Source organism: Lissotriton helveticus, chromosome 4_1, assembly GCF_964261635.1.
Source record: "Lissotriton helveticus chromosome 4_1, aLisHel1.1, whole genome shotgun sequence".
Taxonomy (NCBI): Eukaryota; Metazoa; Chordata; class Amphibia; order Caudata; family Salamandridae; genus Lissotriton; species Lissotriton helveticus.
The window spans coordinates 1068679274-1068691563 of record NC_136063.1 but is presented as its reverse complement, the minus strand read 5'-3'; the positions used below and the strand labels follow the sequence as shown (position 1 = coordinate 1068691563).

At 44.0% G+C, this 12290-nt stretch overlaps 1 protein-coding gene across 1 annotated transcript in view; it reads right to left on the bottom strand.

The window, feature by feature from the left end:
* Positions 1-12290, bottom strand: part of DNAH5 (dynein axonemal heavy chain 5) — a 5174212-nt gene that overhangs the window by 3959147 nt on the left and 1202775 nt on the right. Inside the window, exons 20-21 of the mRNA XM_078687662.1 lie at positions 10711-10901; positions 10529-10628 (exon numbers count right to left, since the gene is read on the bottom strand). Coding sequence (XP_078543788.1) covers positions 10529-10628; positions 10711-10901 — 291 coding nt within the window. The remainder of the gene's footprint in view (positions 1-10528; positions 10629-10710; positions 10902-12290) is intronic.

Below are 12290 nucleotides of genomic sequence, written 5' to 3'. Positions count from 1 at the left end.
AGCACTTACTCAGGCAGCAGCGAGAGCACTAGCGGGGCAGCGCCACAGGAGGACCGTGTGGCGGCTGGGGGTGCGACCTACCTGCTGGCAGGGTCAAGGGTCACTCCCTTGACCCTCTGGGGTCAAGTCGGGGTCGGTTGAGCCCTCTGGTTACGAAGGCCGGGTAAGACTTGCGTTTAGGGATGAGCTCCTGCTCTCAGGTGAGACAGTCAACTTAACAGCCGCCAACATCCACCCAACAGCTCGCACAACACTGTCTACCACTCCGTCAAAAAAGTTTCCAGAAAGCCGCAGCCAGTCAGCACAACAGTGAAACCCAGTGGTACCCAATGGTATCCCAGCAAACTCAAGTGGCTTAATTCAGTGGTCGAGAGTGGGTTAAAGGGGGGAGCTCAACCAAGCGCTACCCCCCTGGAGAAGAAAGGACGGCCCGCCAGTCGCATAAACAGAAAACAGCACCTTAAATGTTCACCAGCCGGATCCTCTCCTACAATGCGGATCGCTAGTTACAGGCTATAGGCTACAAGGCCATAAGCCTTAAGAAAAACCTCAGTCAAGTCTAATCAATCAAAGGTGGTTTAAAAGTGATTCTGATCTATCCTTCCACCCACAATTAAAAAAATCCTCCTCAAGTGCAGGAGCTCCCCTCCCACAACCTGAGTAGTAAGGACACACCAGTAGAGCGCCCAAAAGAACTTACAGGGAGTACACAGTGGCGAAACAATAGGAGGTGGCCTCACACTACTACTATTGAAACAAGACAGACCCCACGTTTTGTGGAGGGCCAAAAGATTGCCCACAGGGTTTTGCTAGAAAGGAGGACAGTGGCAAAAGTGAAGGGCAACAAGCGAAAGCAACAAACAAGAAACCAAAAAAGCATGGCAAATCAATGGAGAATGTGGTAGCGTTGAATAATTTGACGGTTAATCCACGCCTTCTAAGTAAGGCTAATAGGCACATTGAAGGGTCAGAGAGATCCCCAGATACACCTATACAATGCACAATCCACAGGCCAGAGCCAGGGAAAGAAATGGAGGGCAAACAGGGGCAGAAGCTCAAGACACTGATTGAGTATTTCCCCAAAATATCTAAAGGCAATTCTGCCCTCACCGGTAGGGGACCCCCACCTGGCTCGATAGTTGCTCCTCCCAAAACAGACAATGATGCACTGGAGAACTCAATCTCCAGCTTTGTCACTCAAAACAATACAGCAAAAAGACATATTACTCCAATGTCTAAACCGTGCAAAAAGTCAATAATTGAACTATCTTTCATCTACATTTCCATTCTAATGAGCTCTCCCGAAGTGGAGATGGTAGAGAGTGGGGCCAACCTGGGCTGGCAAAGCCAGAGAACAAACGCCTGACACAGGAAATGAAGGAGCCGATAATGGCAGAGGTCGAGGTACATGCCTAGGACGCAGACGAGGAACAGTTGGATAACTGCTTAGCAACCGCACGGGCATGTGACCCTGAAGGCCCGGATACAACCGTGCGGGAGTCAGAGGCAGTGGCACACCAGTGAGTATCCAATACATGCACTTCAATGTATGCGTCAGTTAAGTCATACGACAACCTCCAGCACGCCAATCTTGCTACAAGCTTCGATCTCACCAAGACAAGATATTGTCATCAATAAATACAACTCTCATGGCGGTGACTAATTTACTCACCTGACAGGCACATAAACTGGAGATCTTCTAAGGGGCATGAATGGTCCAGAGATCCTAGTTCTGGATATTAATTCCCAAAATGCTAGAGGAACTTTTGCTCGAGGCTCTGGACCTTTCCAACCTCGTATTAACAAGAAAGAGTAAGGGTGTAAGCATATGTTCCTTTCTTCCCAAGCGGTCTTTTTTTAATCAATAGGATGATTCCTTTTTTATGACACAGCACAGTAATCCAAGTTGATTTGAGTGAAAGTAGTTATTTTACTTTAATTTACTGCTTTATAAATCCATTTCACTGTTTTGACTTATTTTATAGGCAGTTTTCAAGGAAGAGAACATAAATTGGGGATCTAAATGGACATAATACAAACAATAGCCCTAGCAATAGTAAAAAAGTCAGCTAAGCTTGACAATATTGAAAAGGGCTGCAGCTAGGGAGTGCCATTTTACTGATATAGTTGAAAAATTAGCAACCTTACCCAAAGTGCTGCTAACATTGATAAATGATCTAAGGGACCTCAAGTCGCCGTGCCACCAAAATACAGAGAATGACGAAGTAAGACCTGACACAAATGAAGGTGGGGCTAGACTCCAATCTTCAATGCAAACCTCAAGAGAGGTAGGGGAAAGGATTCAGGAGCAGAGTCTCCAGCATTTGAACAAGTATACCCCACCCACAAGGACAGATAACAATATTATTTCTCAAAGAGATACGAGTCCGGATGGCAATGGCGTTCACACAAATGACAATATAAAAAAAAAACTGACAAGGCGCACAAAAAAAAGGCTAGGGAAAAATCAGATGATTCAAAAGAAGATACAAGTCAGAAGGAGCTGGGGACAGCACCACCATGCCCCACCCCAGCTGGCAGTGGAGCTAACTCCAGATGAGGAAATGCCAAAAAACTGAAAACCGTATCCAACACTCATTAAAAGAACAAAGCAGCTTAAGGAACCTGGGAGCACCGAATCTCAGGGCGTAAAATTACTTACTACTACAAGGCCCCACCGCAGGAGATAACATCATACAGGGACTATCAGAGGCAGACCAACAAAACTGCAAATTGATGCCAGCAGAGTAGGGTGACGTTCACTACAAATATCATCTAGATAAATATGAAGAGACCCTCGCTTCAACACATCAAACAATACTGAAGAACAAAGAATTAGGAGATAGGTGCAGAGAAATTACTCCTCAGCATCAATCCATTAAGAATGTCCAGCAGGGAACTATACAATTAAAGGCAGCCAAAAAGGAGTAAATACAGTATGCTAAAGAATGCAAATCATTGAAAGTTAGACTTTAACCGCAATTCAAGTCAAGGGGTAGGCATGATACTATTAATAGGCCAAACCTATTGAAGCTAATCCAACACATCCCCTCACTATCAAAAATAACAAGTGAAGACCTGGTTAGTGTCCAGGTTGAAACAGGAGACAAACAACAGTCAAGAAGACACTAAAGTTAAATGGAAAAATGACACATTTACAGAAATGGTTGTGCTGGGAAAAAAACACCGAAGATTGAGGCATCTTGTTCCAAGAGGTAAACCAGGAAAATATCCCCACATGTTGGTCCAGCTAATGAACCCTCCAAAAGAACTCTATAACATCAGAGAGACACTGCAAGGCCTACTAAGAGGGGCCCCAAACATAATGTCTTTTCAGAAGAATCTGAGTTTATTATTCAGATCTCATGAATACCCAATTCAAAGAAGAATAGTAACGCCTGATGTATAGCAAAGAATTGAAAGGGGGGAGCATCACCACCCAATCTTCATCAAGAGGGGCAGAGACTATAGCCACTCCTAGCCACAGTGAGGTGCACCCAGGGCAGCAGGACATCGCCTCAAAAACCACTCACATAGGGGAACGAGAACGGTGAATAACCAAATGCAAACACTCGGGCATTAAAGTTATCTCTTGGAATGTCGCTGGCATACTGGGAGTATTAAATTGTGACTCTGCTAAGAATATGCTGCAAGAGGGAGACATCATCTGCCCACAAGAAACCTGGGCGACCACAGCTACACACATGGAAGGCTTTGTAGGTTTTTATGTACCTGCGAGCAAAATGAAGCTTTATGGAGGCCATCTGGCGGCATTTTGATATACATAAAACATGCAATAAACTTCACTGTTAAAGAAATTAAGGCAGACTCGGATATGCTGAAGGCGCTTACAGTGGAAGAAAATGAGGGCAAGGAAAGTAGGATGTCACTGTTAATAATTAACGTGAACCTCAACGCCCAGGGACACGCAAAGCTGGAGGCAACTAGAACTGCGATTTTTATACTTGAGCAAATGTTCTGTGCGCACCTTCATCCCTTTGGGGTAGACCTGAGCAGAATTGGGTGTCTAACGCTGGCAGAAAAAACTTTTAACAGCTTTCTACAAGTCTACAAATTCACCTCTGCATAGCCACTTGCCAAGAGCCAATTACCGAATATGCCAAATATTTGTTCATACAATAATTGCATAGAAATTGATTACATTTTCTAAGGAGTAATCACATTCAACATATGGCACACTTCTCAATGAATCAGTATGAAACAAGTGACCACACAATACTCCAAGAGTAACAAGGGCTACAGGGCAAATAGAGTGAACAAACCGGAGGCTTCGGCCACACAAGAGAAGCTGAGGAATACTCATTAGTCCAAAGGATCAGATGGAACGAACATAACGCAGTCAAGTTAACAGCATGGAAAAACGCACAAGAAAGCAGAGACAAAATCCATAGCCACTATCAAAAATTGGGGAAATAGGATATCGGAGCTACAAACTGCAAAGGGTGCAAAGAAAAGCCCACCCAAACGAGGTTCAAAAACAGGGCAAAATTTGCAAAACAATGAAGTCCTAAGGGAGTGCACATACAAGCTGAGACTAAAGGGATCCACAAAGAAACTGGTACACCAGCCTCCAGACAAAGATGGACAGAACTCTACTCGGATAGAAAACGCTTTATAGGGAAACTAAAACAGAAGTACATTGAGGAGGAATGGATCAAAGTCTATGAACTATCTAAGAATCAAAAACACAAGCTGTTTTGGGAATACGTTGTTCGCATAGAAAACAACAAACTTGATAGACACAAATCTGTCACTGACAAGGTATTTCTAACTCATATAGCTAACATCCACTCAGAAAACCAAGCAGGAAATCAACAAGCTAACATGAATGAACCTTCGGGTGATGGAGCAACTAGCGACCACATCCCTCAGGTGGAAGAAGACGGTAAAGATCAAGAAGTACCCACTGTCAAATGATAAGAAGGGACAGGGCATCTGGCCCCAATGTACTTCCGGATGGAATGTTCAAGGAGGACCCGGTATATTGGGGAGAAGTTGTATCCACTCTGTACACAGAATGTAGATTATAAGCTGACGTCCCAGATTTATGGCTAGGTTCTCTACTACAGCCAATATTTAAGAAGGGTGATAACACAGACCCCAAATTTACAGACTAATCGCCCTGCTAGATATATAATGGGAAAGCATATGCTAGCACCCTATTAGCAGAATTAAATAGATGGATCGAGGAAAAAGAGATTCTTCCCTTAAACCAAACTGGATTCTGCAAAGGTGGTTCAATAATCAAAAACATAGTCGCCCTGGCCTACATAGCCCAGCAAGCAAACATCGAAAATAAAAAGCTAGTGTATTCTCTTGCTTTGTGGATTACTCGGCAGTGTTTGATGGGGTCTCCCGCAAAATGTTGTGGAAAAAGTGAAGAAAATGGAACATCTCGAAAGGCCTCATGAAAGGAGTCATTTCTCTATTCAGTAAAACTTGGATAAGAATGAAATTGTCGGGGGAAATGATCTCAAGGAAATTATACATTGATGAAGTCATTAAGTAGGGCTGCGTACTTGCCCCAACACTTTATAATTTATAAACTGCAGCTTTGGGCAAGACACTCCAAAACGCAAATCTTGCAGTACCGAAAATTGGACCAAACAGAGGAGACGACTTGGTAATATTGGACCGTACCAAAATTGGACTAAAAAGGGGGTTAGATGCTCTCAGCGTCTATAATGAAAGCAATGAATTGGTGGCCAATCCAAATGAGACCAAAGTGATGGTCTTTGGACATTATATAAAAGCTTTAATTATATGGAAACTGTGCCCCTGACAATTACCATCACAAGAACGTATAAATACCTTGGGGAATGGCTCAGTGACACAGGGAAGGCAACCTCGCACCAACAAAGAATGACGTCCAAAGTTCAATCAACAATCTATGCTTTATGCAAACTTCACAAGAAGCCGTGCAGTCCTACAAAGGTTCCAATCAGGAGTGTTATACAATGTAAAATACTGGCGATAGCAGGCGATGCACAACAAGCATTCCCTAGTTAAAAGGACTGGTGGCTGTAAAAATCCCAGTGTCAGGTATATAAACATATCTTTAAATTACCGAAATACACTCGTAACAGTCTGATCTGTCTAATGTTTGGCCTTGTCCTGCAAAATGATGAATGTTTGGGAACACAGGCAAAATATTATTACCAAGTCCTCAAAGCACCAGCAGGAAGCCGAAAAGATGTGCTTAAACCAATATACAAAGGAACAGCCAATCCGTGGAATAGCTACAGGCAAAAAGCAGTGGCGGCGTTTGTCTTTGCAACGGAAAATTGGTTCATGGAAGGGATAAGCCAAGTTTAATCTCATCGTATGAGGCAAATAGAATACAGCCATATCTGAACCAAGCACTGGGAAGGAAGTGCCTAAAAGATATCCAATGGGCCCGGTTGGTGCCCCTTCCAACAAAGGAGCTAAATCTGAGGTATAAATCTTTGGCAAACATAGCTAGTATAGACTTTGTAAGCATGGAGAGGAGTCCCTGCCCCACATGGTTCGTTGCTGCCCAGTCCTGTTACAATCATGTTGCACATTGTTAAAGCCCGCGCTTTTGTTAAAGGGGGCACGGACATGCACAGAAGGAGTATAAGCACTGTTTTCCAGTACTTTACCTTCTGAGTTAGCCACATTTGGGAAATATATAGCAGAGGCACGTGCGTCGGCATGAGGTTTTGACTGTAGCCTGCACGATTAGAAGGCAAGTAACCAAACACAATGTTTGAGTGGCTTGGGAGGTGAAGATGTCCTCAGGAGGCTATAATGTGCGCTTTAACACAGTGAAGTATAACAAGCACATTAGCACTTTAATAGCTACCTTTTTTCACTTTTTTAATTGACATAAACTAAAACATACAAAAGGAAAAAAGAGGGAAAAGAAGGAAGAAAGAACAGGCACAAGATATGCATAATGAACAGTTGCCATTGTTTTTTTTACTGTTAACCTAAAGACTAGGAACTGTGTACAACTATTAACCGCAGGTTTTACATGTGGTTTTTTAATGTGGATAGCTATGAATGTGTTCTTTCTTTTTAACTGCTTCTCTTAAATATTAGGAATTGTGTACAATTATTAACTGTAGGTTTGACAATCAGTGTTTCAAGGGGGTATATACAATTACGTTGTTTTGGAATATTGGAAAAGATTTTAAGTAATCGCGCAATAAAACTATTCATTCATTCGCGTCAGGGGTAAATTACAGTAGTCACCCAAGATACCGCCAAGAATACAGCCCAATTTCACTAACTGGCTCCAAGAAAATGCCTCTCTACATATTCTCTAGCCTTAACAACTTAGAGGCATAGCTGGTATGCATGTCTAGTTTACACTGCATATGATACCCACAGGGAAAGGCTGAAAATGTACCCAGCAGGTACAAGATACAGAGCTCTGGGAAGAGATTAACAGTACATAGGGTGTGGTTAAAGGTCACAGCCTTCGGCAAGTAGCAATGAATATGCTTTACTCAGTGACTAAATCTGCTGGACCACTCTAAAGTTGGCTAATATAAGAAGGAGCGAGGATCCCAGGGGAAGAAGGTGTGGTGCTCGAGATGCTGACAAAGTCCAATTGTGTATGTGAGTAAGTAAATCTCAGCCGCTTTGGGAAAGATCGCGGAGGTAAGACCAACTATGATTATTTTCAGCTTGGTGCAACAGGAGGCATGAGGGGTGCCTTTTTCGGCAAAGCAACTAATTCTCTTGACAAGGAGGAAGATCTGTAAAAAGCGGTCTTTATATATACCCTCATTCTGATGCAAATGGTGGAGGTCATCAAAATGTTTCAAGGAGCAAAAGAAAAGCTTGACAGGGATAGGGAAGAAGGGTTCTGGAATTTGTTGAAAACGGATTGAGTAAGGTTGCATCTATGATTATACCTCTCAAGTCAGAACTGGTTGGGGGGGTCATGACACGGAGACAAAGCTCAGACAACTTACTGAAATGAGCCTGCTACAGTATAAGGCACACGGGCAGTCTAATGTAAGGAGTGTGCTCATTAGAGGTGATATGAGGACATAAAAAAAGGTCACAGCATGTGCCCCTAACCCTGTCAACATATTATGCGCCGAAGGGCACAGAGGTGACAGGCTGGAAAAAGGCTGCTTCCTTCAGCCTTCGCCAAATGGACATTGTTAATGGACAGGATCAGGGGGCAGTGAAAGGGCTTACCAGTGCTGGCTGGGCATGGCTGAAGGAAATTAAGTGGAGGACCTTGCATTGGAAGAGCAGATTCAAACCATGGACCCCGCCATGTAATCCATGGGCACGGCTAAAGGCTAATCCTGGTCAGCTAGTTCACGCAATCTTGGAGGTCTGCTAGGTCTTGCTTACTGGTGGCTTTGACCAAAGCACCACTTTTGATGATTGAGTTCAGTGGGCAACCATTTACTGCAAGGGTGATGGTGAGTCGTGGGGCCACATGTCTGCGTGTAGACATCACCATGATGTAGCCATCCTCCTCACTATCCCTGACTGGGGAAGTGGTGCTATGAGATGAAGGCGCAGTGGGTGGCAAGCCTCTGGGCCCTAAAATGACAATCCGCACATGATGTCTGGGTTTGTCATCTGATTTGTGACAGCATCAGCTAACACTGCTTGTTTCATCTATGTGTCTACTGCAGGCGGAAGGCTGGTGCTTCACTTGGGCGCAGCAGATGGGCTGAACTGGTTTTAATTACCACAGCCATTGCACATCTGTCCGATGACTGGGCATTTCCCGTTGTGAGGGTATGCAAGGCGACACCTGTATCATGTTCTTGGAGGTTCCAGGAGCAGTGGCTTGTGCTTGTCTTTGCGTGGCTGCTCCCTATGGCTAGCACAGTCGCTTTGGTGGTCATGCCCACTTCCATGGCAGCTGCTTGCTTGTCAGCGTGCTCTTCCTCGCGGGCTGCAGCAAGCATCTTATCAAGAGAGTGGGTTTCTCTGAGCATGCGTCTTCTGAAGGATTCCAATTGACAGCCATTTATGATCCTGAGGCGCATGGCTTCCTTACTGGAAAATTCGTTGAACTGGCAGTTCTTGAGGAGGCTTTCCAGCCACTCTACAAATTCATCAATTGACTCTCCTGGTTGCTGGCAGATCTTGCTGAATGTGTAGCGTTCATAGCCCACATTTGTGGCAGGGTCGAACTTCTTGGTGAGCTCGTTCTTCACCTTTTGATACAAGTTGACCTCTTATTTTGGGATCTTCTTGAGAGCCTCTTTGATGCCATCTCCCGCGAGGTTCTTGAGTTATGTAATCACCTTGGTTTATTCGTGTTTGTCCAGAGCTCCACTGAAGCTGTCAAATTTTTCGATCTAGTCAGCCCACCGAGCACCAATATTGTGCTTCTTAGACAAATCGAACGGGGACGATGGCTTCAGAAATGCGGCAGCATTATACATGGACCTTCTTTCAGTGGACATGGTAGCTGAAGACGGTGTGCGCCTTGCGCCCTCAGTGCAGGCAAAGGCTATACGAACAGTCACTGTGTCTGCCACTCACCAAAGGAGGTTGTTACCTGTGGGATGCAGGTTCGAGGCAGGAAACAATCAACAGGCCTTCCCAATCCAAGATGTCTGCCAGGTGGAATCTGGCACGACAGGGGAAGCAATGTGTAGGCCTTCCCGAGCCAGGATGGCCACCAGAGGGATGTAGGCACGAGGTAGTAGTCAAGTTGGTAGGCCTCCTCAATCCAAAACGGCCACCCACAGGGGACAGGGCCTAGAGACTAGCACATGCTGGAAATGTTGGACTGCCTCCGAGGGCATCGTGAGGGGGCCACGAGAGTCAGGATGAGCCAGTGAAAAGCACTGATGGGAGCTTTAGTAGGTAGCACTGTAGACAAGAAGGTCCCCGGGCTCAGGCTGCTGCCAGATTGCCATGCAGGAGGCCATCAGGAGTTGCAGACGCGAGGGCCATGCCCTCACGACAGTTGTCTCTACAACTGGAGTGTAGCTCTATGATATCATTAAGCTACACTCCAGTTAGGTGGATTTTCATGTACTATACTAGGTCGCATAGCAGGTCCACAGGCTATTTGTACCTGGAGGCTTTCCATATTTGCAAAGCTTGATAGACATGCCCTTTAGGACAACAATAAACGATCTGGCTTTTGATGACACATACATTTCCCAGAAACTACATAGGGTTGAATTGTTATCATAAAGTGTGATGTAAAGTTGAACTGATACAACCAGCAGCATCACAATATTTCTAATGATTGAAGTTTTAGCGACGATGTGTATGTATCATAGCACTACATGAAACATCCTACCCATTCACCTCAAACATGCTCGATACTGATCTTTACCAATTAGGCCACAAGGTCAGAGTACCGGCCATAGGTCAGCTTACATACAATTTACAATAATAAATATTATCATTTCTGTCTAGGTGGAGAATGGCTTTCTTGACTGCAAGCAAGTATAAGTTGTTTAGTTTTGTCTGTCACCCTTCAATAAATACCCTTTTCATAGGTAATTCCCAAAATATTCACTACAAACAAATGAATTATTACCATGAAAAGGTTTAGTCCCCGCCTCTCCAATTTCTTCCTCCGAGTCACTGCCTTTACCACCAAGACGCAGGGCTGCTATTTTTCTGTCCATCATCTTTTTCTATGGAAAAAGATGCTACGATTATTCAGCACATAATCACATTTAATAATATTTTCAAGTAAAACAAAGAAAGGAGACAAACCTTTGACATTCTATCTTTACTCCACTGCCCAACTTCCTTTGAGACATTGAGTATGCAGTCCACCACTTTGTTGAGAGTTTGTTGTACCTCGTCCAATGCTGGTACCATGCTGATGTTTGGGATGGACAAAGTGATACTCGTTCGAAAAATTGGTTGGACGCTCTGTGTCTGTTTTGCAGCATTCTCGTTGTCTAAATCAAAAGGTTTAAAAAGACGTATATATTAATATTGATATGTTTCATTTTAGCAAAAGTAACAATGACATACCACGTGAAATACGGGAAAAGCTTCTATTATGTAGTTGATTTCGTCACAGATTGCTGGAAGTTGTAAATGATCCCTGACAGAAGCCTTAACGTTGCTGCATTCACCTTAATATCTAGCATTATTTAATAGTATCACTGATTTTAATAATGGTTAATTGAAAAAATGTTTTCGCATCAGATTTGTATTCATCCAGCATGTCAAATACACCGGACTGCTCGTCTGGATAATGTATCCCAAGGTAATTGTCATGTAGGGATTAGACCTGTGGCTTTTACCCACACCCCTTCTCTAATCAGAGATGACAAGGACTATAATAACATCATAGGCAAAGGGGCAGTGGGTGTAGAGAAATCTGATTCTGTTTATTTATTTATTTATTGGCATTTGTAAAGCGCAGCTTATACCCTGGGGTGTCTTGGCGCTAAATAATTTGCCGGCTGGTTGAAACTGCCTTGCTCTGATGATTATTCTATACCTAGAGTCATGTGGAAGTTTATTTATTGAACAGCCAAGTTTTTAATTTCTTGCGAAATTGGAGTAGCGTAGGACATGCCCTAATGTCCTGGGGTAAGGTATTCCAAAGTTTAGAAGCCGCCACTACAAACCGTCGGTCTCCCCACATCACAGTTTTGGTTCGAGGTACCATAAGTTGGTTACTGTTGGTAGAGCGCAGTTGGCGTGTGGGTTGGTACGGTCGTAGGTGGTCTTTGAGGAACTGTGGACCCTGTTTGTTTAGGACTTTGTATACAATGCATTGGGATTTGAATCTGGCTCTGTTCTGAATCGTCAACCAGTGTAGTTTGGGAATGGCATTGGATAAAGGAGCAAATTTTGGAATTCCCAGAATGAGACGTGCTGCTGCGTTCTGTATAGTCTGCAGTTTTTTTAAGACTCTTGCTTGGGCGTTAATAAAGAGTCCATCTAAAGAGTCCGTCTGTTAACGTCCAGTGAGCCATTAATGTGAAAGCATCTTCTAGCCCTGCCCGAAAGTGGAAAGTAGGGGTCGTATAATGTCTGCCCGAAGGAGGTCAGCGACCTGACCAATACTAATCAGCTGGACCTTCCCTCTGAATCTACACCATATGTGGTAGTCTTGGTAAATGTACCCCTGCTTAAGGTAAATGGGAGCGGACATTTGTAGCAGCTGAGAAATAAAGTGACATAGTGGTTGACTACAAGGGGAGGGCTAGATGTGAGTGTTCCAATTAATATGGCCCCCAGAATAGGGTGGGCGGGGCCCGAACACTACACCAGGTGACTGCATAGTGATCACCTTCAGCAACAGCCGAGTTGTAGGTAGAATTCTTGCCTTA